The sequence below is a fragment of the Ornithodoros turicata genome, chromosome 1, assembly GCF_037126465.1.
Source record: "Ornithodoros turicata isolate Travis chromosome 1, ASM3712646v1, whole genome shotgun sequence".
In the NCBI taxonomy this organism is placed as follows: Eukaryota; Metazoa; Arthropoda; class Arachnida; order Ixodida; family Argasidae; genus Ornithodoros; species Ornithodoros turicata.
In genome coordinates this window covers 168,603,068-168,630,773 of record NC_088201.1, presented here as the reverse complement: position 1 = coordinate 168,630,773, position 27,706 = coordinate 168,603,068, and the positions used below count along the sequence as shown (strand labels likewise).

The 27,706-nt window shown below is 47.6% G+C and overlaps 1 protein-coding gene across 1 annotated transcript; it reads left to right on the top strand.

Annotated features, from left to right (window-relative positions):
- Positions 1–355: 355 nt before the first annotated feature.
- On the top strand, positions 356–10,234 carry LOC135389396 (uncharacterized). Its single transcript, XM_064619452.1, has 10 exons — positions 356–399; positions 459–646; positions 918–1,010; positions 1,105–1,153; positions 4,009–4,210; positions 4,703–4,795; positions 7,295–7,601; positions 7,715–8,219; positions 8,324–8,670; positions 8,811–10,234. The coding sequence occupies exons 1-10, from the start codon at positions 356–358 to the stop codon at positions 10,232–10,234; spliced, it is 3,252 nt and encodes a 1,083-aa protein (XP_064475522.1).
- Positions 10,235–27,706: the final 17,472 nt, after the last annotated feature.

Genomic DNA, 27,706 nt, shown 5'->3' with positions numbered 1-27,706 from the left:
AACTGGGGAGAAAACGGCAATGACAACATGAAAATAAGCCGCAAATTTGTGCCGTAGTGCATACAAAACAAACTAGATGATGATGATTATGCTTTCATGCAAGTAAGCTTTGATCCCCGGGGCTTCACGCAAAATGTGTGTACCTTATCCTTCTTTATGTCGAAATTTTGCATTTTCTGTTAGATATTTCCTGTTTTTTGGCAAAGCTTTAAACACCGCAACACAATCGTTGGCAGCTGCATTTCCGCTTCCTGTTCTGGCACGTTTTCCCTTTTTATTTCTGCGCGTCCCCGTTGCCATGTTTATTCTTCTGCGTTCTGCGTTGATCCTTTGGATTTCCCTTGGCAATTTCACAATGGCACCAGCACTGTCCCAGCAACAGGAGACACGGAAAACGAGGTGAGCTGTCGCGAAAGTTGTTATAGGCTGATCATTTTAACTTTCTCTGTACTTTGCAGAATGTACACAGTCGTGAAATTTAAAAACGACACGGTGGAGTTCGTTCCCAGTAGCTGGATCATCGGGGGGAAGTTGTGCCTCTGGCCGGGAGGGAAGCCAAACTCTCGGGTTGCACAGTTAATCCGGGACCGCTGCAGCCCCGAAGATGATTGGGAGCTGTGCGCATGTGAATGCATAGCGTCCTTCAGTAAGCTAAATTAATGTTCCTTCTTTATTAAGCTCAGCATGTTGTTCTCTTGAAGGTGCACGGTAAAATGTGTGAATGTTTTCGTTGGAAGCATCGCAGATATTACTCCTGCGAAAAGCACTGTTGCCCTACAGGTGGCTAACCTTTTCAGTGACTTTCATCTTTCATCGTTAATTTCTTAGGCAAATTGAGGCTTTGTATGTACTTGACCTTTCTATGTTCCAGTCTCAGGACATCAGTTCTCTCAAGCACTGTTGTGTTCTATTCCTAGATAGCTACAAAAAGGCCAAGAAGAACGCGCGTCACGCGGAATATACATCCCACTTGGATACCGAACAGAGCGAGGAGGAAGAATCTAGTGCAGGTATTCCTACAGTTTCCTTAAGACTTCTGTTATCACCAAAATTCCTCAAAGGCCTGTTGTCAACACGATGTTACATGAAATATCTTCTCTTCAGTCGACCCCGAACCCTGCGCCGAGGAAAAGGCTGAGGCTCCCATCACCACGTAGGGAATGCTCCCATTCTTCTATTTATTAGTTCATTGTTTTCTGTTAGAAACATGGTTTACCATACGAATTTCTTGACCTACAAAACCGTGCCTCTTTTTTCAGCCTGTGACAGAGACGGCCTGACTTGCAGTCCTCTTAAGTATGTTTAGCGCAGTGTCATCACAAAAAATAGTTGTCTGTGTGCAGGTACAGTGACAAGTATATGCACATATACAGGTTGCCCCCGAAAACGTGTCATTGAATTATATTTAAAAAACGTATGTTATCTAGATGATGAACTAGCGCTGGAAATGGGACAGAGAGAAGGGACGACAGGACAGGTGCTACACTTCCAACAAAATAATTTATTGGCAACATAATACTGTCTTTAAATATCACTCTTACGCGCCTAATACGTGCAAGAATTTTAATATTACTAATCATAATCCACGCACTCAACATCCTTCGCCTTGTCCCACATTGTTAGGAGTTTCACCTCGTTATCAAACAAAGTGATAGGAGCATTACAAATGCACTGTTGCTCTTTTTTTTCTTATTTGGAGTGCCTCTATTGTTTCTCTGGTACGCTGATCACAAGAACGACCTTTTATGACCTGTACGACTGACAGCTCATATTGCAAAATTTTCCTAATTTTTCTGGTGCAGAAAGTGTCGCAGGAATAGAATGCCTGTTGCAAGTTTCTTTAAATTATGGGCCAATTTATGCATATAGGGTATGAGAACCAGTACCCTTTGCAGGAGCTTTCCTCTCCATGATTGTCTCCTTTCCATTGTTTTTATTACATAGTGCACGAGACACAATGGCCATCAACCCGTGGCCTTGTGACTTCACAGCGAGAGGCCAGAAACACAAACAGCGAGCCTGTGATACCACTTCGTCCAAGCAGTGTCTCGTCCAACCAGGACACACATTCCCAGGGACAGTGTAAGCCTACGTGACATTAGTTTCTTTTTCTTTTTCATCACGCAGTATCCTAGTTGCACTTCGCAAAATCTTCATGTCTGTATTATGGGTATACTTCAGACTCTTTACCCAGTTGCAGCAGACTTGCAACAGCAGTTCACGACACTGAAGATGGTGTCACCTGTAAGTCACTCTGAACTCTATACTTGACATGTGGGGTAATCGGTGTAAAAATCTGTCCTGCAATGCTAGTGCTGCAGGAGACCAGGACACAGCGAGATGTTTCTCTCGACACACATCTAGGGCACACAGCCGAACAGAAGTATTGGCTGTGTGCTGTGGCTGAGTGAAAGCGTAGGATATGCGGATGCATTGCAATGCAATCCCATTAATTTGAGTCCGTTTAATTCAAACTTAGGGATAATCCGAACTGATGCTTAGCTCCTGCCAAAGCCATGTATATTGTAGTGGAGGAAAAGGAAAACACTCGGTAGTTTGGATGAATGTAAAATGTGTTCATCGGTTCATTGGAACAAGACTGCACGGCCATGGTGACATGTCTCTCACATGACTAGGATGCGCTGCAAACTCATCAAGCCCTTATTCAAAAAGGTTCCCTATAGTTTAACATTGTTTTACTCTAACAAATCACCAAATGTAACACGTGCGGTTGCGAAAGGGCTTGTGATGAAATTGAGAAAGCCTGAAGACAGGAAAGAGAGGGATGCTTTGGGGAGAATGACCATCCTTCCTATGTGCGTAGCATATTGCACACAATAATGAACTCAGTCCTCACACACAATATGGTGGTGCATCTTTCTGTCCCCATTAAGCTCATCTAGTTCTGTAGAAGAGTCGACACTGAGCCACAAGATGGTGACTGCAGGGTCAAACGTAAACAACGGTTTGTACAATGCCGTAAAGACGTTCACACAATATTCCCCTGGTATCAGTGTTCAGAATGCAAGTAGGCTTTTTTAAAATTTTAAGTTCTTAATGTTTATTGTGTGCTCCTAATATACTAGTCGTGAGTCAGCTGTTATGTGTGTCGCCTCCCAGTGTCCTCGTCCGCTGCAGCTCTAGCAGGATTGATGAAGTCGTCACTGAGGCTTGTAAAACTGTCCAAAGGACAGTCATATAGAACAGCAGACAGTGCAGTAGTATAGTTTGCAGCATGATAATGTAGAGTGATTGCTTTTCGATGTATTTTCCATTTACCTCTTTTTCGAACACATACTGGCTTAATATTGCATGTCAAGATCATGCGTTTTCATATCATGTTTCCAGCTTACGAGAGGAAATCCTTAAAGTAGCACAGAAGTCATTTTTAACACCCAGTTTTCTTCCTATAAAACTGTTAAGTAGGCCAGTAAGATGCACCATGCGAAGTAATTTACACCACAGAGTCATAATTCTCCCGGAGATTGAATTTAAAATACGCCGCAAAAAGCGACTGTGCGCAACGGTGGTGAAGAGCAGTACCAGCCTGTGATCTGCCTGGAACCTCGCGCTGACGTTATAAGGATAACGCTCGCTGATTGGCCTAGAGAAATGTCGTCTGCTAGTCGGCTGTTCGGGGTTCTGATAGAGCCTTTCTCCTTGCTCGGTAATGCTTCGGCCGTTCCTTCTATCCCCAATTCTCCGGGAAAACTGGCAAAACAGGTTTACGGCGGCAAAGGGACAATGCGTTGACCCCCACTGACCGGCAAACCAGAACGAGTCTCCTTATGCCGTCATCGGTGACGTGCCATCATACCTCCTCATCCTCGTTATAGCTGGAGTGGCGAGTTAAGGGTGAAGGCGCGGAGCTATGTTTATGTGAGTTTTTTTCTGGGAAACAAATTGCACACATCAAAACCTTTCGCGCTACTCGGTATAATGACACACACACTTTCATCAGATGTCTTAATCTGATTTTTTTTGGATGGCCCTCTGTACTCCTTTAAGGCTTCTCATTGAAATAAAGAGAGCCCTGAGGGGCCTCTCGCAGAGGGTTGCTGCACTTGAAGGGCAAGGGGGAGCCACAGGGCAAGCTCTTGGGGACCACAATGGTGTCCTCGAGGAGCTTCTCAAGGAGCCACTGTCCACCATCCAGGAGTGGGACGCCCTTGAAGAGGAACTGCAGGACAGCGCCACAAGGAAGGCCGTAGTAAGTGCCACGAATAAGTAAACTTCATGTTATTTGGCATAGCCCAACCATACTTACTATATCTTGAGCAAGTGTCACTGTGCCTACTGCACACACACACGTGACGATGTCACATAGAGGACTACAGTAGTGTACAACCGTTTTTGTTGTTAGCCAATCAGAGTAATATACAAAGAATATTACTGGGGAGGGAGAGTTTCCCAAGCTGTCATTTCCAAACTGTGAGGAAAAGCAATATGCTGAAAGTTGTCAAGGTAACCTGATCGATTTATGCAATACAGGCCAGAAATACTTTGCCTACACAGCCACTTACATGTATGCTCTGTCAATCTGCGCTTATTATTATTATTATTAGTAGTAGAATCAGTATTACTGTGACGTCTACACAGAGTATCAACTACTTACGCTATTGTTAGTATGGCATTTTGCCCTTCTGTATTGTGAGTGACCTCTGTGTGCTAAAATGTAACAAACTATTTTCATATTGTTTAGGTGAGCAGACTTGCTGTTGTAGGGGGAAGCAACCTCAATGATGTGGTGCGCCTCATCATGGAGACCCGCACACGAAAATCCCTGCAGCAGCAGGTAACGGTTGAGGGCCGTAATGGTAAACGGGCCTTCAAGGGTACGCAATTATTCGCGTGCGTGCTTGGTAAGTCACATTTTGCATGTTTTTGACTTGCTTTTATATTGCCCATCCTTCCTAACTAATGAAAGCTGTGCTGAGTGATGAACATGAGACTGATCTTGCAGTTCATCAGGTTCCTTCAGTGTATTTTCTCGGAACCTGTTACTGTGGTTTCATCCTGATACTCAACGTGAACATGTAGATCAATCGGCTGTTGGCAGTCGCCTGGGAAACTTCTGCAAGATTCCATGAGAAGAATGAAACCCATGATCTGTATGCTCAACTAATAGACTGGGCTAGTGCATTTTCTTCATATGTGCACATAAATTATTAATACTAACATTTTTCTCATGAACAGGTAAAATTTTCGCAGCTTTTCTCAAGATAAGGTTATCCTTAACACGTTATTTGTGTGGTATTAGTAAGAATCCCAATGATTTGTATGAGCTGATTGAAATGCAGGAGCTGCACCTTATGGTCGTATCTTGCTATGATATCAGCAACAGGAAGACATGTACACCTGAAACACCTTTCAATGCTATGTCACAAGAAACATCACTTCACGTGTGTGTTTGGTGAGTGGTATTTCGGTGGTAGTTATCCTTCGCTGCGGCTCATGTGTTACATTAGGATTGTAACAGAACCTCATTACAGTTTCGTGGTTGTGCCATTGATTATATGGAAGCATGAAAACTGCAACTCTAATAGATGAAAACTCTTTTTGTGATGATTGTTTGTGAATGTGATATACATTTTCTGTAAATTAATCTGTGCTGTTTTATTTTTTTCAAAGCGGCTGTCTACAAGCGGATGAATATCCTCAGTGTTGAGGTCACCGACAAGGAGATCACCTCCAGAATCGGCAGGTACCTCACGTGTGCCATAGACAGGGAAGGAGGCAGAAAAGAGAGGTTGACGAAAGATAAATAAATGTGCAATCTTTGTCTTTATGACTGGCTTGTTGTGTTTTCTAGAAGCAAGGAAAAGTACACAGTTATCCAGCATCACATAAATATGAATATACAACCATAGCTTAACCCGAGACAAGGGGACGAAAAACAACGAACAAAGACTACGTCTCTCGTTATGAATAGACAAATTGATCCGGCTTGACATCGGCTACAAAGCGGCAGATTTTGTCGGCATCATGTCGGTGCGCGACGTCGGCCCAACTCCGGGGCATGTTGCAGATCTGACATCGGGCCGACATCCAGAGTGTCGGCAAGTGGACATCGGTCCAATGTCGGCCCGATGTCTGTGTGCTGCTTGGGTCCCCATTGCTCTATGGAGTGTTCTTCCTGGGTGTGTGATTCTTGTGTTTGGGCCTGTTCTTCGAGCTGAGAGGAGACGTCTCCTGAGTGCCTCTACCACCCTTTCGTATTCTGTTAGCGTGTCCGAGACCTCCTTGTGTCCGAACTTCTTGTTCATCTTTTTGTTGATTTCCTCTCCTTTGTTTTTTAGTGCCGAGATGATGTCCTCCGAGCGTATTCCTGTATCAGCATCTTCCAGTGAACATTTTGTTGTTGACTGGCGAGCAGGGGGGTGCCGAGTCGCTCCGTTTCCACTGTCTTTCTGCTTTCCTTCGTCGTCCATCCTGGGGTTGATTTTCACCAGAAGCGTCTTTTGGTGTGTGGGTTGGGGTTTCACTGGCCCTTTAATGTTTAGGTTTCCGTTTTCTGGTATTGTATCTTCTCCTCGTATCGTTCCTTTCTCGTCGTGGGTTGATTTGTATCTTTTCCTGTATGTTCTCTTAGCTTTTTGTCATGTGGAGTGTCTGTAGGAAGCTTCAAAGTGGATTTTCACCGATTTCCCGTAGGATTTCGGCGTTTTCACTTTCTTCCGTCTACGTTCCTTTTTGTCTATCTTCCTCTTTCTCTCCACTATTGGTGAGTTTTTACCGAATTTCAATATCTGGAGCCGCTCTCCAGATAATCATTATATAAGCTTGCTCTGTTTTGGAAGAAATAACCATTGAAATCTTGGTTTCAGTTTCGGTTTTCTTCCTCGTGGAGTTGTCCCAGAGTGGGCCGTACTCTGTCCGTTGTGCTACCACTTCCTATACAAGATGGCGTCCTCCATGGGTTTTGTTTACATTGACGTTTATGGCTATTTCTCCAGATTCACTGGGCCGATTTTCTAAATTTTTATATTTTCGGGAATCGGAGGTTGAGATCTATCAACGTGTAATAAAATTAGGACGTTATTTGACCGCAGTTTCAAAATCAGATCGCGACCACGCTAGGAGTAGGCCTAGTCAAGTTGATCCGAGAAACTGCTTATTTTAGGGAAATAGCAGGATTTTATAGTGGAATCTCACGTACTTCAAGTGCCTGAGGTGTTCTTGCCCTCAAAAATCACCAACATTCCCTTGGATGGTTGAGGAAATAGTCCGATGTGGCTGGATTGTTGGGAGTCGAAGCACACACAACGTTAATCCATTCGTGCGCGTCACGCAGGCAGTCACAACTAGAAGTTCTCCGATGCCACAGATCCCTGACCGTAGTACCGGAGTCAGGCTGCAACGCCTTCAACTGAGGAAGTTCCGCGGAGATTTTACAGAATGGCAGCCGTTCTGGGATCAGTTCAAGGTCAACGTGCACGACAACAGGAATTTAACCAAGTCGGATAAATTCCGTTACCTTCGATCGTTGCTGCTCGGAACAGCAGAGGCAGCCATATCAGGACTGCAGACGAAGCGGCGCACGACAGCGCTGTCGTTTTTCTCACTCAACGGTTCGGAGACCGCGGAAGGCTTGAGGAACAGTACCTAGGGAAGCTTAGAACGCTTCCACATGTTAAGTCCTCAATGGACACGTGCGGTTTGCGAAAACTCCACGACTACGTGCAGACGAACATATGCGGTTTACGCTCTTTAGGAATACCAACCGTGACTTACTCTTCGATGATGACGCAAATCATACTGGCCGCAATACCGTCCGACATAGTGCTCGAGTACCATCGTTTGAACCTCCGGAGCATACAGAGAGACGCCGCAATACCAGCAGAACACGAAGTTGCCACGTTACAAGATGAAGGCGCTGCCTCCGCAGCTTCCGCAGAACTGAACAAGGTGTTGGCTTTCCTGAAGGCGGAAGTTGAAAGCAGCGAAAGGAGTGGACTTTGCGACCGTCAGGATCAGAAACCGTCCGGCCAACGGAAGACGGGAGCAAAAGGTCATGCCAGTGCACCCTCGGCTTTCGCGTTGCACAACCAAACTGCCCCGACGAACTGCCTCTTTTGCAAGGCGGAGTCTCACGCCACTGAGAACTGCAACGCGGACATGTCGCAGGAAGACAAAAAGAAGACGTTGGTCAAGTACAGGCGCTGTTTTCGGTGCACGAAGGCGTTCCACAATTCAAAGGAATGCCGTTACAAGGGAAGGTGCTCAAAATGCAGAGGGACACACGTTGCCACAATGTGCGACCCCAACTGGACGGCCGCGCACGCGAAGGAATCTCAAGACAAAAACGCCATCGAAACGACAGAAACTTCAGTCCTGATGTCTTCCGCGAGCAGTATGAGCACTGTGCTCTTCCAAACGTTTCGCGAACGTTCATCCGGGAAGATCTAGCAAAGGAGCTCGGTTTGAAGGAGGTAGCCCAAGTTTGGATCGGAATTAACACGTTCGCCTCAGACTCGGAGTGTCGGCCCGCAAAACGAAGTGTTGTGGAAGTGACTGTGCGAAGCCAGTACACCCACGAAGACGTCAAGCTAGCAGCCATCGTCATACCAGTGATATGCAGAGATATCCAGGAATCGCCGGTGGACAACGAACACGTACTTGCATTTCAGTACTGTGGTGAACTAATCGCCGATGTTGTGGCTTTTCCTGGTATGCGGCAAGTAAAATGGCATCAGTCTGCTTATTGGATTCGATCAAGTTTGAAAGCTGATCTCCGGCGAAAATTCGCTGCTACGGGAAGCAGGAAGAGCTCATTGCCATCGAAACGATATTGGGATGGACGTTCCAAGGCCCAAGCCAAGTGAAAGCTCTCGTCGCGCAACAAGCAGACAGCCTCATATGCGTGCTGAGAACAAACGTGAACTGCGTGCTCCTGCACGATGAAGAAATAAGGCAGATGTGGGAAATCGAAAATACAGGCATCAACGAAGGCGCCCCACCGACGGCATTGACGAGTAACGTGCTAGCAGAGTTCCAGCGCACTGTAAAGATGGCAAACGACAGTTATGAGGTGCGCCTCCCATGGAAGAACATCGACGTCCCACTGCACGATAACCGTGCTGTCGCAAAAACGAGACTGAATCGATTGGTGAAACGGCTCGCCGTGAACTACGCCTTGGTAAGAGAATACGACAAGAACATTCGCGCGTATTTGTTGAACGACCACGCGGAACCAGTGCCTATCTCAGAGGCAAAGACACCGGAACGCATCTACTACATGCCTCATCGTGAGGTCATCCGTCCCGAGTGTACGACTACGAAAATGCGGGTCGTGTTCGATGCTTTATCGCATTCTGGCAACTGTACATCGCTCAACGATCACTTGGAAAAAACGCCGAAGGTTCCACCTGACTTGTTAGATACGCTACTCCGTTTCAGAACGCATCCGGTTGGAATCACTGCAGACATCGAAAAAGCGTTTCTGCAAATCAGTGTGGACGAACGCGACAGAGATGCGTTACGTTTTTTGTGGTCTGATCGGGTGCCACTTCGAAAAACCATTACATACAGCGCCAAAATAGTGGAATGGCGCATGCGGCGGGTGCCTTTTGGGACAATTGCCAGTCTGTTCCTGCTAGCAGCGACTCTGGAGCATCATTTTCGTAAAGTCACCGGCGACTTAAAGGACACTGCAGACGTCTTGGCGTCTTCATTCTACGTGGACGACTTGCTGACTGGAGCACAAGACTTGGAGTCAGCAGTGAAGGTTTACAACGACGCCAACGAGGTCATGGAAACGGCCCACATGCGTCTGCGGAAATGGACGTCCAACTGTTCAGCGCTTGAAGGCGTTTTCAGACATGAAGAGGAGATCGGTACGAACAACAATCCAGTTACAAAAGTGCTTGGAGTTGTTTGGGACAAAAGAAACGACACACTTGCGTGCAGCTTGGACTCAATTGTTAAATCGGTGCATCATGTTGCAGGCACCAAGCGAAACGTACTCCAAGCATCGGCTAGGATTTATGACCCTCTTGGCTTTCTACACCCTTTCACGGTTCGAGCAAGAATGATTTTTCAGGCCTTGTGGGTTGAGGAGGTTGGCTGGGATGCGGAGATGCCGAGAAACAAGCAGGACCAGTGGAGTCAATGGTACAGGGAGCTACCGGAACTGGCTAGGTCATCGTGGATCGCTGTATGTTCCCCAGTGGTTGCAGAAACCCTCAACTCCATATCTTCTGCGACGCCAGCCCGAAGGGTTACGGTGCTGTAGCGTACCTCCGAGGGCAGAACGAAGACGGATCGACGACTGCTACAATTGCGAATGCGGAAGCCGGAAAACCGACAATCCGGTTGTTTGGTTGATGAAGAAATGAAAAGAGCGGAGAAATCCCGGGTTTCGGCACCACATGTTGAACGGTAAACTTTTAACCGGCAATGGAGCAACTGACAGTCCTAGGCCAGTCCAACAGGAGGAGAAAAGCTAACAGCGCTGAACTCCCAGAAAGCTTTTACTAAACTCATACGTATGTCCGTACATGAGCAAAGCTAGGTACAAGTGAAGAAGAAAAACAAAACCAAGTTGTCCAACGTGCATCACCATGTCGATTACCACCTCGTCGTCTTCATGTACATTTTCAACATCTGTCTAATGAAGAAGATGACAGTTCTTCCCCTGTGACTCCTCCCAGTCAATCACAACCGAGGCGTAAGCAACTTTATTGATTGTGAGCGATTTGGGACGTGGCAGGGCTGGCACTAGTGAAGCATAGATTCAGATGCAAATTAAGTGTTGGACGTGTACACGAATAATTGTCAGCAGCATCCCTGTCTCCTTTTCTTAAAGATGTCGATTTAATATTCAAAATGCTTAATTTCGTTACCCTGAAAGTAAATGCGGCAATTGCAGGGCAGGCGCAAAAGAAGCGCCGTGTAATTCAGGACCTGTCTGAGGAGGATTGTTCACCACCTCCTAGCCTTACTTTTTGGGACAAGGGGGCACGCACACAAGGTACTTCACTGCGAACTGAAGTTTTTGTATGTGCCGGCTAGCTTATACAATAGACTCAGTAAACTATGATTTTACTTCACTATGTTCATCCAGTATTCACATACAGGATCAGCATGCAGTATGTATCCACACGCTGTATGCAGATGATTCGATTCATATTCAGCCCCAATTGTTCGTCTTTGATTCGTATTCAGAAAATCTACTATTCGCACATCCCTATTAACCGCAGAATGTAAGGTCAAGCTGCGATACAGAGCACGATCAATGAAGCATTTTAAAAGAATGTTGCACTCTACCTTCGTAGAAAGTCTGTAAATATGTTTACGTAGTAGAATTCTTATCCTGTACCCTTTTTCCCCAACCGCATGACTATCGATGGCGAGTACATCTTGAACCTTGTGCGCATGTAAGACGCACTGGCAAGCTGCGTGGGACTATGACTATAACGACAGCATTCTTTTTGGTGTGTCAGAAAAGGCATCGTGAGTCACCATGAGGGTCGCGGGTTCGTCGCTATGCGGTCAGCAGGACCACTGGTTCAGTTACTGATAGTCATAGTAACGGGAGCCAAATACACGTGTTCACCCCTGTTTGTGTAGAGAATCCCGGTCATTGTTTAAACGAAATGTCATAATGACTAACAGGATTTACATGCTTGGGACGAAACTGTTCCCTACAAAAAGGGTCACATGCAATCAGCAGTTCTATATGAATAGTTCTCTAGTTATCTTTTACACAGGTGTTTTCATTTTGATGGTGTAATTTCACATTTACATAGGGGTCAAGCTGCTGCAATGTTCTAGCATCTTGTAATATTCTGCGCTGAGGTGTTCAGCACTACGCGTTGCACTCATTTACAGTCTAATGTACATTAGATAATTTCTTTGAAGTAACCTCCACTGTTCAAGTGCTTGCAGTTAATGGACTCTTTATGCATTCACACAGGTGCTATTCGCCAGAATTCTAGTGGCACAGATGCAGACACTGAAAAGGCAATTCAAACTTGGCTCCGGCACGCACGGGAGCGGGCGGACAAGAAAGAGAAGACGAACACTGACTAGAAAGTGCAATGGATGATAATGCAGAGCACAGCTTGCTGGATGATTCTAGTTATATGTATAGTGTCTTTATTAATGGCACCATGTTTCGGCACACAACCTTGAAACTGCAGGTTGGAGAAGGTCAGAGAAAAGGCATTTGATGGGACGAGACTGAGCACGCTTCTTCACGCTCCATTATGTGTTACCACGGGCTGCATTAAAAGTTGCACTATTTTTAAAGCATGGCAGAGCATGAAACGGCATCATGTTATGCCACAGTTACAGCAGTTTACGTCATCGAAACGAGTCTCGCACGCCAAAAGATGTTTGCTAAAATTTTCATGCCAAAGTTTTGTTTGTGCTCCATACAATTTTTATAGCTTTCTTAAACTGTGCCCATGACTTCTCGCGCACTAAGAATTAGGAAGGGTTAAAGCGTGCTAGCAACATGCTATAAATTCATTAATATATGTTATTACATATTAGAATATATTCATTGTCATCAAGAATATGTAAATGTTGCAGACAGCACGTACTGTTTCTTTTACCTGGGGCACTTGTGCTATCTTTACAATATTCCTCTATACTTAGCATAAAATTCCTTTGTTGCAGGCATTTTCAGTTTTTGCTAAAATTTCTTTTGATAAGTCATGCATAACCAAAGCCATGCAGTGTACATGCAATAAAACTGTGCGGTGTTCATGCAATAAAGATTCCACATGCGCCTTCATATTTATGTTGTGGTCATTCAAGCCTTATGATACTGAAGTCAGATGATTCTACATGGTACAAAGCAGGAACAGTAAAACTGAGACGACGGTGTATAGTCAGCCTTATGACCTCCCAGACCTGTCCTTCAGGACCCATTTGGGACAGAGAAGGATCACCCTGGGTTCATCCTCGCAGCCTCCCAAATGTGTCCTTTGGGACGCCCATTGAACGTTCTTAGGGTGCCTGTGGTGACGCTTCAGAGTCCCACTTTGACATTTCAGGGACACCTTGGGGATTGATTTCGCCATCCTGGGGATACCCTCCTCGTCCCAGTGAGACAATCGTCGGATGTCCCTAGGACAACAGTGTGTTGTTGAGGATGATAAGCTGCCAGGAGAGAACCGCCAGCACGGACGATGGGGGATGATCCTCGTCTCATTACAGGCAGCGGCGTTGCCCGCCGACAGGAGCACATCAGAAACCAGGAATTTGAGCACGGCTACTACGTAAACCCGGGCGCCTGCTCCCAAACGTTCGGCAAAATTGCCCTTGGGTAGGACGCGATAAGAACGACCGAGGGCGAACTCAAGCACTCCTTTCATGGATCGGGTCTTCTTCTTGCCCTTGCTAATTCTAGTTTTTCCACGACTTGATATGTTGACGCTGGAGAGGTTAACGATAAACTGCCAGGAGAGAACGGCCAGCCCGAGGCTGCGATGGGGGATGATCCTCGTCTCATTATAGGCAGCGGCGTTGCCCTATGACAGGAGCACGTCAGAAGCCAGGAATTTGAGCGCGGCTACGAAGTAAACCCGGGCGCCTGATCCCAAAACTTGGGCAAAATTGCCCGTGGGTAGACGCGATAAGAACGACCGAGGGTGAACTCGAGCACTCCCTTCATGGATCTATTTCTTTCACTTGCTAGTTCTAGCTTTTCCTCGACTTGACATGTTGACGCTGGAGAGGTTAACGATAAACTGCCAGGAGAGAACGGCCAGCCCGAGGCTGCGATGGGGGATGATCCTCGTCTCATTATAGGCAGCGGCGTTGCCCTATGACAGGAGCACGTCAGAAGCCAGGAATTTGAGCACGGCTACGACATAAAACTTAGCGCCTGCTCCCAGAAATTGGGCAAAATTGCCCTTGGGTAGACGCGATAAGAACGACCGAGGGCGTACACGAGCACTCCTTTCGTGAATCTATTTCTTTCACTTGCTAGTTCTAGCTTTTCCTCGACTTGATATGTTGACGCTGGAGAGGTTAACGATAAACTGCCAGGAGTGAACGGCCAGCCCGAGGCTGCGATGGGGGATGATCCTCGTCTCATTATAGTCAGCGGCGTTGCCCTATGACAGCAGCACGACAGAAGCCAGTAATTTGAGCACGGCTACGAAGTAAACCCGGGCGCCTGATCCCAAAACTTGGGCAAAATTGCCCGTGGGTAGACGCGATAAGAACGACCGAGGGTGAACTCGAGCACTCCTTTCATGGATCGGGTCTTCTTCTTGCCCTTGCTAATTCTAGCTTTTCCACGACTTGATATGTTGAGGCCGGAGAGGTTAACGATAAACTGCCAGGAGTGAACGGCCAGCCCGAGGCTGCGATGGGGGATGATCCTCGTCTCATTATAGGCAGCGGCGTTGCTCTATGACAGGAGCACGTCAGAACTAGGAATTTGAGCACGGCTACGAAGTAAACCCGTGCGCCTGATCCCATCAATTGGGCAAAATTGCCCGTGGGTAGACGCGATAAGAACGACCGATGGCGAACTCGAGTACTCCCTTCATGGATCTATTTCTTTCACTTGCTAAGCGACTTGATATGTTGACGCTGGAGAGGTTAACGATAAACTGCCAGGAGAGAACGGCCGGCCCGAGGCTGCGATGGGGGATGATCCTCGTCTCATTATAGTCAGCGGCGTTGCCCTATGACAGCAGCACGACAGAAGCCAGTAATTTGAGCACGGCTACGAAGTAAACCCGGGCGCCTGATCCCAAAACTTGGGCAAAATTGCCCGTGGGTAGACGCGATAAGAACGACCGAGGGTGAACTCGAGCACTCCTTTCATGGATCGGGTCTTCTTCTTGCCCTTGCTAATTCTAGCTTTTCCACGACTTGATATGTTGAGGCCGGAGAGGTTAACGATAAACTGCCAGGAGTGAACGGCCAGCCCGAGGCTGCGATGGGGGATGATCCTCGTCTCATTATAGGCAGCGGCGTTGCTCTATGACAGGAGCACGTCAGAACTAGGAATTTGAGCACGGCTACGAAGTAAACCCGTGCGCCTGATCCCATCAATTGGGCAAAATTGCCCGTGGGTAGACGCGATAAGAACGACCGATGGCGAACTCGAGTACTCCCTTCATGGATCTATTTCTTTCACTTGCTAAGCGACTTGATATGTTGACGCTGGAGAGGTTAACGATAAACTGCCAGGAGAGAACGGCCGGCCCGAGGCTGCGATGGGGGATGAACCTCGTCTCATTATAGGCAGCGGCGTTGCACTATGACAGGAGCACGTCAGAAGCCAGGAATTTGAGCACGGCTACGAAGTAAACCCGGGCCCCTGATCCCAAAACTTGGGCAAAATTGCCCGTGGGTAGACACGAGACGAACGACCGAGGGCGAACTCGAGCACTCCCTTCATGGATCTATTTCTTTCACTTGCTAATTCTAGCTTTTCCACGACTTGATATGTTGACGCTGGAGAGGTTAACGATAGACTCTCAGTAGAGAACGGCCAGCCCGAGGTTGCGATGGGGGATGATCCTCGTCTCATTATAGGCAGCGGCGTTGCCCTATGACAGGAGCACGTCAGAAGCCAGGAATTTGAGCACGGCTACGAAGTAAACCCGTGCGCCTGATCCCAGAAAGTGGGCAAAATTGCCCGTGGGTAGATCGATAAGAACGACCGAGGTCGAACTCGAGCACTCCCTTCATGGATCTGTTTCTTTCACTTGCTAATTCTAGCTTTTCCACGACTTGATATGTTGACGCTGGAGAGGTTAACGATAAACTGCCAGGAGAGAACGGCCAGCCCGAGGCTGCGATGGGGGATGATCCTCGTCTCATTATAGGCAGCGGCGTTGCCCTATGACAGGAGCACCTCAGAAGCCAGGAAATTGAGCACGGCTACGAAGTAAACCCGGGCGCCTGCTCCCAGAAGTTGGGCAAAATTGCCTGTGGGTAGACGCGATAAGAACGACCGAGGACGAACTCGAGCACTCCCTTCATGGATCTATTTCTTTCACTTGCTAATTCTAGCTTTTCCACGACTCTATATGTTGACGCTGGAGAGGTTAACGATAAACTGCCAGGAGAGAACGGCCAGCCCGAGGCTGCGATGGGGGATGATCCTCGTCACATTACAGGCAGCGGCGTTGCCCTATGACAGGAGCACGTCAGAAGCCAGGAATTTGAGCACGGCTACGAAGTAAACCCGTGCGCCTGATCCCAGAAAGTGGGCAAAATTGCCTGTGGGTAGATCGATAAGAACGACCGAGGTCGAACTCGAGCACTCCCTTCATGGATCTGTTTCTTTCACTTGCTAATTCTAGCTTTTCCACGACTTGATATGTTGACGCTGGAGAGGTTAACGATAAACTGCCAGGAGAGAACGGCCAGCCCGAGGCCGCGATGGGGGATGATCCTCGTCTCATTATAGGCAGCGGTGTTGCCTGCCGACCGGAGCACGTCAGAAGCCAGGAATTTGAGCACGGCTGCGACGTAAACGCGGGCGCCTGCTCCCAGACGTTCGGATAAATTGCCCTTGGGTAGGACTCTAGGTAGGACGGATAAGCACGACCGAGGGCGAACGCGAGCACTCCTTTCATGGATCTTCTTCTTTCACTTCCTATTTCTAGCTTTTCCACGACTTCATATGTTGACGCTGGAGAGGTTAAAGGGAGGATCCGCAACGGTTGTGCCCAAAATTAAGTGAAAGTTGATTTCAGCAGAGACCACCCCCCAGATGCTGACAACAGCCTCCGTTTCGTATAAACGTGTGCGTATAATTTATAAACAGCGAAAACGATAAAGCGAAACCGAAACTATGAGAGCAGGCGGTGGCATCGGAATTGAGGAGCGCCACGCCGTGACGTCAGTCGCGAGATTCGTCTGCCGTGATTCCCATGTGTTGTATTGCATTGAAGACGCAAGGAAGCAAGTTACGCTCAACGTGCAATCATGGAAACCGACTCCGCATCAGAATAGAACTCCACGGGACTTCAGCCCGATTCAGACGTGTATTCTAATGAGGAGAATGACTTGACCATCACCATAAACCACAACGACTCGCCGTATTCGACGGACCCTGTACTAGTGCGCGCGTCGCTTGAAACCGAGGCCTCGGGCCCATACACTGAAGACTGTCGAACTCGGAGTAACTAATGATGAGTTTCTAATAGGTTGTCGCACATTCTTATACAGGGTGTCCCAGAAAACGTGTCATTGAATTATAATAAAAGAACTACACCAACTGGAGTCATGCGGTCAATGGCATTTGTTCTTACTGGGTTTTTGCCACCTCCTCATATGAATGTCGTGTAACGTAAGTTTAATTATGTAAATTTTTGCGAGCTTAAGTCGAAAATTTGCCTAGTAAAGGTAACTTTGTTACCCCACCAATGTGAGGAGCGTGTCTAATTTAGTCAAATTAATGATAATTGACAGGGATATTCACGAGCTATCCCATCGGAGAAAATAGTCTAACATCATACTCTACGGAGGTCGCACAGAATAGCGCACGATGAATTTTTCAGCGCAATCTTTGTCAGTCCTACGTATGCTACGTCCCTTGTTGTATCCGACCTGTTGCCACAACTGATTATACAGCATGTCTTACCGGCCATCGTGGTGGGTGTAAGATCAGTGTGCGACGTAACGAACACAATTGCTACGGAAAATTTCCTTCGTCAAAACTGCCAAAACACACAGCAAAGCAAGGCGGACGGCGCGGGATATCTCGCGACTTACATCACGCTCGGTGTTGCTTGCAGAAAAGCGCTCGTGGCTCGCACTACCCTGTCACCGAGCGCGTCATAGAAGAAAATCATTTTTATCAAGTTTGACTCAGTTTTCGAAGGAGATATTTTACAGGCATGGTCGTTGATGGCTAAAGGTGACGAATATTCGAAAATCTCGGAAGGGACCTTATGCGGATTCTCCCTTTAACGATAAACTGCCAGGAGAGAACGGCCAGCCCGAGGCCGCGATGGGGGATGATCCTCGTCTCATTATAGGCAGCGGTGTTGCCTGCCGACCGGAGCACGTCAGAAGCCAGGAATTTGTGCACGGCTGCGACGTAAACACGGGCGCCTGCTCCAAGACGTTCGGATAAATTGCCCTTGGGTAGGACTCTAGGTAGGACGGATAAGCACGACCGAGGGCGAACTCGAGCACTCCTTTCATGGATCTTCTTCTTTCACTTGCTATTTCTAGCTTTTCCACGACTTCATATGTTGACGCTGGAGAGGTTAACGATAAACTGCCAGGAGAGAACGGCCAGCCCGAGGCCGCGATGGGGGATGTTCCTCGTCTCATTATAGGCAGCGGTGTTGCCCGCCGACCGGAGCACGTCAGAAGCCAGGAATTTGTGCACGGCTGCGACGTAAATCCGGGCGCCTGCTCCTCGACGTTCGGCTAAATTGCCCTTGGGTAGGACGGATAAGCACGACCGAGGGCGAACTCAAGCACTCCTTTCATGGATGTTCTTCTTTCACTTGCTATTTCTAGCTTTTCCACGACTTCATATGGTGACGCTGGAGAGGTTAACGATAAACTGCCAGGAGAGAACGGCCAGCCCGAGGCCGCGATGGAGGATGATCCTATCCTCATTATAGGCAGCGGTGTTGCCCGCCGACCGGAGCACGTCAGAAGCCAGGAACTTGTGCACGGCTGCGACGTAAACCCGGGCGCCTGCTCCCAGACGTTCGGATAAATTGCCCTTGGGTAGGACTCTAGGTAGGACGGATAAGCACGACCGAAGGCGAACGCGAGCACTCCTTTCATGGATCTTCTTCTTTCACTTCCTATTTCTAGCTTTTCCACGACTTCATATGTTGACGCTGGAGAGGTTAACGATAAACTGCCAGGAGAGAACGGCCAGCCCGAGGCCGCGATGGGGGATGATCCTCGTCTCATTATAGGCAGCGGTGTTGCCTGCCGACCGGAGCACGTCAGAAGCCAGGAATTTGTGCACGGCTGCGACGTAAACCCGGGCGCCTGCTCCCAGACGTTCGGATAAATTGCCCTTGGGTAGGACTCTAGGTAGGACGGATAAGCACGACCGAAGGCGAACGCGAGCACTCCTTTCATGGATCTTCTTCTTTCACTTCCTATTTCTAGCTTTTCCACGACTTCATATGTTGACGCTGGAGAGGTTAACGATAAACTGCCAGGAGAGAACGGCCAGCCCGAGGCCGCGATGGGGGATGATCCTCGTCTCATTATAGGCAGCGGTGTTGCCTGCCGACCGGAGCACGTCAGAAGCCAGGAATTTGTGCACGGCTGCGACGTAAACCCGGGCGCCTGCTCCAAGACGTTCGGATAAATTGCCCTTGGACCTGACCAGCTCGTCCCACGTATTCCTGCCCACCGACTCTACCCGTCGCTCTCTCCAGCCCCCTTACACCGGCCCCCACAAGGTCATGCGCCGGGGTGCGAAGCCTTTGCCATCGACGTCAACGGTCGCGAGGTAGTCGTGTCAATCGACAGGCTTAAACCGGCTTAAGTGGAAACAACCAGATCTGCCTTTTGTAATCCCACCCTTCTTCCGCAAGACGTCCCCCCTGAGCCAGAGCGTCGGCTGGCAAAGACAGTCACCTGGGCCGAGTCTTGGAGACCCACCGTTTCCTTCACCTGCTCATCCTTCACGCTTCACCCATCTCGAACGGGGGGAGGGGGGAGTAGCTGTAGTGGCACGGCATTCCAAGAAAGATGAGGGATGCCAAGTGCGCACGCTCCACTCGCACCCAAGCTTCGCTCCAGTGCCATTAAACCATCCTCATGCCAACCGTCAGCCTGTGTGGTTGTCCCTTCATTATCTCTCGTCGCGACAACCCACAAGTGCCCAATTGCATTTGTTTCCCTCAGGAGGCATCAGCGTTTGGTTTTTGTGTTACGCCATTGCAAGGTGGAATGCAACGCAAGAATACAACACTGTGGAGGGGCCAGCCGCCATACCACATGTTCACAAAAATGTCACCCCATACATATAAATTATGACCGCTTGAATGTTTTACATAAACCGGCAAACACAAATGTATAATCAACGTGCATACACCAGCACTGCGCAACACTACTGCTCAACATGTGAAGTGCTTGCTGTGGTGATCTTTGGGCTTGTTTCAAGTGGGGAACACCAGGAATAGGTCGGACGACATACTTGTGGGAGACTATGTAAAATGTTTTTTCGTCATACTCTTTAACAGAGACTATGCTTTCAATTTTTGCGTACACTCCGTTAGCTTGAGTCAGTTTTTATAGGAACATCATACTTTACACTACGAAACGCCGTGCCTCCAATCTGCACTCTGAAATACTCCCCTAAAGTGGCAGTCTCCACGGCATGCTCCTTAACAAATCTTTCTAGCACATCATCTGCATGTTTTCCGTTCCCAACGGGCACAGGAACACTCACATCACCGGTGTTTCAACTGGTATCAAAATATTCTTGTGCCTTCTGGCTCACCGTGCTCTTCATTGCTGGGAGACTCTGGTGCAGCATGAGACGTGACAGTATTTGTACTGGTACACCTTTTGATGATTTGACGAGCAACAGCAGCTTCCTAATGTTGTTTTCAAAGCCGAAGCACGAGTGTGACCAAAGGGGCCCATCAAGACAACAGATTTTGGGACATGCAACAGGGAGTGCATATTAGATGTCATTTGAGGTTTTCCATAAAGGAACTGGGCGAGAGCAACAAATTTGACTAGGGCTTCTGTGCCATTATCAATGTCTAAATGTGTAATTTCACTCTGCAAGAACAGGTAGATCGCAGACACAAGCAGGCAGAAATGCTCTAAATACTTGTTTGGGAGGATGCCAGTCAGACAGGGAACAGATAAATAGAGTAACCAATGCTCCCATTCAGAAGCTTTCCAATATTTTCTAACTTTAAGCGAGCGAGGCAGTCGCGTAAATGTCCTAGGCGGCTGTATGCTGCACAACCTTGCGTTAATGAGCGCAACTGTTGCTGGCATGCCTACATAAAAGCTTGCCTCAGTGTCCGACAACCAACGCTCAGCAACCTGACGCGTTACACCAAGCAGCACAGAGTGTATATAGTCAGGGCTAAATCCCCACACAATGCAGAAACCATGGATGCTCAACATTGGTGACGGTCCTTTGATTCCGTGAACTGGCTCCTGTCTTGATGCCGCTGAAATGATGTCCTCTACGAAGCCGTCATCCGTCCTATCGTCAAACGGTCCGTCATCCACTGGATACTTGATGACGCCTGCAAAATGTAAGATCCTGTAAGATTTCATACAGTATTAGTATGCAGTGATGTATCCTGACCTTCGACGACCGTTGCAGGATGGAGGCACCATCCACACCCGTAATAACTGTTGCATTCTTTGGTCTTTTGCATTGTAGCTCGCGCTGGGGCATCTGCGACACTGCATATACAGTACACCTGAAAGGAGACACAATGGTGAGCCCTGGTGCGCATTGTTATGCTCTACAACTGGGCAACACAGTCAGTAGCACAAAAATGTTCTGTACATGTGCAAGATACCGTTGTATAACTGTGATGTTACACGTGGGTTCTTTGTCATCGCCCGGCCATCAGCATGCACCTAGCCTGGCTCACCTTTGCGTTGAACGAAGGGCCATCCACAGTCCAGTTCACTCCTTTTTTTTAGCAGTACATTCATTTGGGCCACAAGTGCCTGCATCAGAAGTGACATCCTGGGGTGTGAGGTGCCATATACCACAGTGCAAATGTGATCACATGTTGAAACCGAAGTGATGGAGGCAGCTCGTTGACCATAAATTTCCACTGGCCATATGGAATAAGTACTCGACTCAAACACAGGACTGCCGTCACTGTTAAGAATCAGGGTGATGTCATACTTGCAATTCTCCCTGAAGTGCCTGTACAGGGCCCCATCTGTGATGTCCTTCAGCACGTCGCTGTTGTCTGTCACGCTCTCCAGTTGTTTCAGCAATGCTGACTTCGCTGGGTTGCTTCCAAGAAGCGTTTCCAGTTGTTTTCTCAAAGAAAGTGTGACAGAAAAGCTGCTCTTTGCCATGAGTTGCTTTCCAGTGAATGTGACATTGCACAGCGTACAAATGGGCCTCGCACTGTTTCTCTCTTTGAGGTCACCCGACGTCTTGAGCAAAAAAAAAAAAAAAAGGAGACAGTCTGGGCAGTAAAGATTGAATTCAATGTCACTGTGCCTCACTCCGGCAATTTTTTTTTTTTTTGAATAAGTGCTTGCTTTGAGGAAGTGCTTGTTTCTCGATTAAGTTGTTGACAAGCTTCAGGAGGTCTTCCACAGCCATCCACGGTAACTTGTGTTCACGGTAACTGCGTAATCCATAACGAGGACGATAGCGTCGCCTTGGGACACATTTCCGTCACTAATTAATGGAGTACTGAATTCAAGCAAGGCACTCGAAGAACAGGATGGTGTACGCAGCGGTATACTGGTACTGCCAGCCGGCGGTTCGGAAAAGGGTGTCTCAACTTCGGCGTCGACAGGCAGGTCTTCGTATGCTCGAGACACCCTTATTGTCTGTCGTCCACTGGAACTCGTCGCATCGTATTCGGCATCGTGGCGGGATTCTCTTCCTATACGCGCTTCCTCGGACTGCGAACTTGTACTGGCTGCCAAACGAACCGCCTCCATGAGCCATTTCGTTGATTTCGTCAGTTTCATGTTGGACGTGCTCTGTGTACTGTCTGATACAGATTGCGTTTTTCTGGGTTTCTTATTCTTCCCAGATGACATTCTGTTTTAGGCACAATTCGACTTTCATGAAGCACTTACTGCACCACGCAAAGAAACATGTGTCCGGTGGATGTAAATATATGATTATGATATGGTGTACAGGAGCCCTGGTGGCGCGCCCTAGCCGCGCTTAGCAATATGTTTGCGTTTAGCGATATGGGCTCATCATACACTCTTAGAAATGCACTTCACCGCATAGCACGCTCCTAGCCAACCATCATCTCGAATGATATCGCTATCTGCCCTGATTTGTTGAAAACGGGAGGTGTGCGCCTTTTTGTGACAATTATGAACCGCATAAGTGTCACAAAAAAGGCGTACGCCTCCCGTTTTCAACAAATCAGGGCAGATAACGATATTATACGAGATGATGGATGGCTAGGAGCGTGCTATGCGGTGAAGTTCATTTCTTCTTTCGTCTCCATAAATACCAGGTCCTGTGGTTTCCCCTTCCACAACGGAGCCTTGTCTGTCACACCTTGTAGTTTGACATCAGACTCTTCTAGCGCAGACTTCGAGCCATTCACAAAAATCGATGACAAACGTGTAGGCATACTTCCTCACACATTGGTGCTATAAAAATGCTTCTACTGATGTTTTTCTGTTGTATTTCTGTGTAGTTCCACCTTAAGGATGGGGTAGTTGTGTCACATGTTCTGGCAGATAAACTTAAGAAAATCAAGAAACCCACAGTATATCCGCGAAACAGCACAGGCCATATGGGGAACGGAAAAAGTTGAAAGAGAGGAGCTATGGAGGGCGGCTGGCACCGAAAGATAAAACGGACAACTCGAAGCAACCGCGGAAGGAGCTCACTCCTCACAAGGTTGGCGTGGTTGTAGGTGAGAAAACCTGTTCATCCGATATATTGTGCTATTATATTCCATGAAGTACGGACTCCTTTGTGGTAGGCAGGTAGGACTCCTCGCAGTTGTACGAATGAAGCTAAAACTTGAGTTAGGAAAAAGTTACCAATGGACACTGAACTGCATCTGCCTAGGTTTTTCGCATTTTTACCGTGCACACTTATTCATTTCACTCAGATTGCTATGACATAAAGCAATCAGGTTACAAAAAAAAAACTAAACTTCATCAAGAATATAGGTATTGGTGGTCCAGCTTCTTTTCTTTGCCACGGTATTGTAGTGGCATTTAGAGCCCTGCACCATCCGCGGATGGAAGCGGATATCCGCAAGATGTGAAACCGTCGCGGATAACGCACCATCCGCGGATGTGAAAGCAGCGGATCGGTAGCGGATCGGATGCGGATATACCGCGTGCTGTAATTTTTCGACCGGCAATTTATTTGTATTGCGCGCCGACAGCGAGCGCATGCTCGGGTTCACCTTTGACCATGCACGGCCAAGACGGGAGAGGAGGCATTCTGGCATCTCGAACAACGCGAGCACCGGCGAGGTAGCGTTCCACGCGTTGCAGAAGTCTCTCCAGATCGCGTTTGTAGAAAGGTTTACCTTTGCCTGTCGTCGTGAGTACTTCCGTGACAGCAGTGGAAGCATCCGAAATTATACCAACATGTTCTCTTCCTGCGGTCTTTACGCGTCCTTCGAAACGTGCGGGTTTTGCGGATCGGATGCGGATGTAAATGGCTGTATATGCTGCGGATGCGGATCGGACGCGGATAACGTGTGCGCGGATGCGGGTCGGATGCGGATGCCAAAAATCTCATCCGCGCAGGGCTCTAGTGGCATTGCCATTTACTACCCTATTGAAAAAAGCACTAGAATCATTCTGGTGTTTTTGGTGGCTGTGATTTGGGACATTCCTGGTGCTTTCTTCTCTGATGTTAGCATCAGAATTCCCTGGTGTTCCTAGTGCCTGTTCTCTGATGTTCCACACCAGGACCTCTGATGTGTGCGCTCTGGTGTTGCACACCAGGATCCCTGGTGTTCTGTGATGCTCCACTGTTGAACATTATGATGTCTCATGCGTTAAATCCCGTGATGTACTTGGTCTGTTAGGAACCTCACAATGGACTAAAAGCTGTGCATAGCTGTAGACGTGTGTGTGTGAAAGAGAGAGCGAAAGCAGGATAGTTCAAGCAAGGCACCACAGCACGAACACGGTGTTTGCTGTCCTGTTTGTTTTTCTCTAAGCGTTCAAAATTATGCACAGCTTTCAGAGCCTCGTGAGGACGCTGAGGAGGCAAGTACCTCACGGTATCGAATGCGTGAAACAGCATCATGTTCAATAGTCGAGCATCATAAAACACCACCAAGGGATCCTGACATGCATACATGAACGTGCAACATTCAACCAACAAGGTCTGCTCGTTATTCCGGTACTAAGGCTGCTTGGGATGTACTCAATAATGTAATGTTAGCGACTCATCAAACCAGTCAACAATACAACAAGATATCACAGGTTTCTTTCTACTGCAAAGGTGTCCCAGCTGTTAGCAGCCTAAACTAATTATTTCCATATAGTATACTGAGAATCAGATATAGAAACAGACAAGCACGTGTAACAAAACTCTCTGTATTACTGCTACCACTGATGATACACAGTTAGTATGCACTCCACAATATAAAAGTACAAAAAGCAGCAATGTTATTCCTTCTACATCACATGCGACACAGTTATAATTTAGAAAAGCATACTCGATCAACTCTTCAGTCATTTTCCGTCCTCTCTTCTTGTAGTCCATATCCCATGAATAATGAGTTCACATGATGCCGGACAAAACGCACATTCAAAGACGTCACACCAATGACCAGTCGTCACATCTACCCCGAATGCATCTCTTGTATTTTCTCATACTTCCACTTGTGCACAGGTTGGAAAGCAAACTACGACATATAATGCAGAACTTCAGAAACACATATTCAAAGTTCTTCACATTCGTGCGAAGTTTTCATGTTGAAAACCAGGACGAAACGCTACCTCAACCACCTCGACCAGCCCGTTGAGTTCAAAACAGACACTAATGCCAATGGCGCTGTCGCTGTCTTATGTGACAATGGGAGCGTAAAGTTTCGTTTTCAGACTCGAATGAAAGCCGCAAAGCGTGTCAATTTCGACACTCGGGGGAATTATTTGCGATGCGAATTATCATTGCTTTGTAAAAGAAGTTGCGCTAAGGAACTCATGATCATTGTAAATAGCGGTTTTCATGGTAACAACGTGTAGTGCTCGTACTTTTGCGCCTGTATGTCTGGTGTCTGTGAACCACACCAGACCGCTCTAACGGTCACATTAAAACACTACGTCTGTCTAGTGCGCACACCAAGCATTCTAGAAGGCACCAGAATCATTCTGGTGTCGTAGTAGTGTACTCTGGTGTTGACATCAGGAGAACTCGACAGCACAAGAATCACCTTGGTGTCACGCCAGAAATTTTTGATGTGCACATTACAAACACCAAAAGAGTCTAGCGTTAACGCCAGGAACATCAGGAAACACCAGAATAATGCTGGTGATTTTTTCAATCGGGTAATCTCTTGATTCGGTGCTTTTCTTTGTATATCAGTTACAAATTTGCGGTGGTGCAATCTTTGAGCGCTACCGCTACCGCTACTTCCCGATCGCAGGTTCGCGATAGCTCGACTTCGATCGATCATGAAGCCTCCACTCTGCCTGCCTTCGAACAATCTGCCCAATATCACGGCCCATTCTGCGAAGACCACGCAGGTAGCTCGAAAGGAGGGCACGTAGGTCGTTATCTTACAAAGAGGCTATGCCCTCCACGTGTTCCCTATTTGGGATTGACCTTCTTGGTGTATGGTTGGAGTTCTCCGCAAACTGAGGTCACTCCTACTGCGTTGTGGAGCCCTCCCCGCTAGCTATAAGTCATGGAACTACTACTTTTAACACAGGGTTGTGTCCACATACACCACATTACAGCACATACGCTTAGGTTATTGAGTGTTGACATTTCCTGTCCGCTGCAATGGAGGGACCATGGCCTGCTACAGCAAGCATCTCTGAGTATACGGAGGAGAAAGAAAACGGTGGCGTGGTGTTTAGATGTCTTTGATGCGCCTCGGTGGTAAAGCTCATCTGTGCGTCAAGGAAGTCCAAGTCCAATTTGAAAAAGCACACCAAGGTATGCTTACTAACTTCTCGTTCCGGGCAAGCAGAGTTCTTTTTGTAACAACGCTGTAGAGGTTTTTAGTGGTAGGCTTGTTTCGTGCTTTATTTGCTTTAGGGGAACAGAAAAAGATATACGGGATATCTGCGGAAGCGGCTTCAGTAAATCTGTAAGAATGGTCTTGCAAATTACAGCCTTCAGGCGACCTACGTGATTTATTATTTTGAGACGTTTGAAGTACGTCATCAACGATGTTGTTCGTTTCTCTCCTAAAAAGTAGCGCAGGAAGTATTGCGTTACTTTTTACGAGTAACGGTAGCGGTATACAGCTACTTTTAGGAACGTGTAACGATATCGGGATTTCGTTACTTTTTGCTCAGGTAGCACGTATCGGTATTGCGCTACCTTTTTCGGGTAGCGGGTACAACACTGCTGTTAATTATGTAATTATACATTTTGCAACGCCTGTGCAGTGATTTCGAGAAAAGATGATGATGATGATTTGAGTTTTTTTTGGCGCAAAAGCTACCAGGGCTGATTTCAAGAAAAGTAGTGAGACCATATTTGCATATCCATGAATATGGTTGATCAATACAGTGTTTCCGTCGCAATATCTGTGTTTGTCACTTTCTGACGTCCGCCTAGTAAACCAGTAGAATAATCAATGAAAGTCACAGAACCGTAGCGCGCTCCGCCATGTTGGATAAGCATGAAAAACAGCGTCCTAGGACGAACGCGACGCTCGCCGCCCTATTCAAAATCATAGCGAATGCGCATGCGCAGAATTGGCCTCACAACCGCTGGGGTCGTGTTTGGCGCTGCTGCTGCCCTAAAAACCGTCCCCATAGGGACCGAGTAACGTCTAGGCGGCGCCGCTGCGCACCCCGCGCCATCTACGGCGGTCTCGACGCAGGTGTCGGGAGCGCTCTAGAATTGCAGCTGTATCAGCTGTGGTTGTCCGTTTGGCGGATGAGA

What these genes read in the sequence shown, in the direction of transcription:
- LOC135389396 (XM_064619452.1), top strand. Translation starts at nt 356, where the DNA reads ATGGCACCAGCACTGTCCCAGCAACAGGAGACACGGAAAACGAG. An exon ending in GCTGAGGCTCCCATCACCAC is followed by an intron (nt 1,154 to 4,008) that starts GTAGGGAATGCT and finishes TACTCCTTTAAG; the next exon opens with GCTTCTCATTGAAATAAAGA. An exon ending in GCGCCACAAGGAAGGCCGTA is followed by an intron (nt 4,211 to 4,702) that starts GTAAGTGCCACG and finishes CATATTGTTTAG; the next exon opens with GTGAGCAGACTTGCTGTTGT.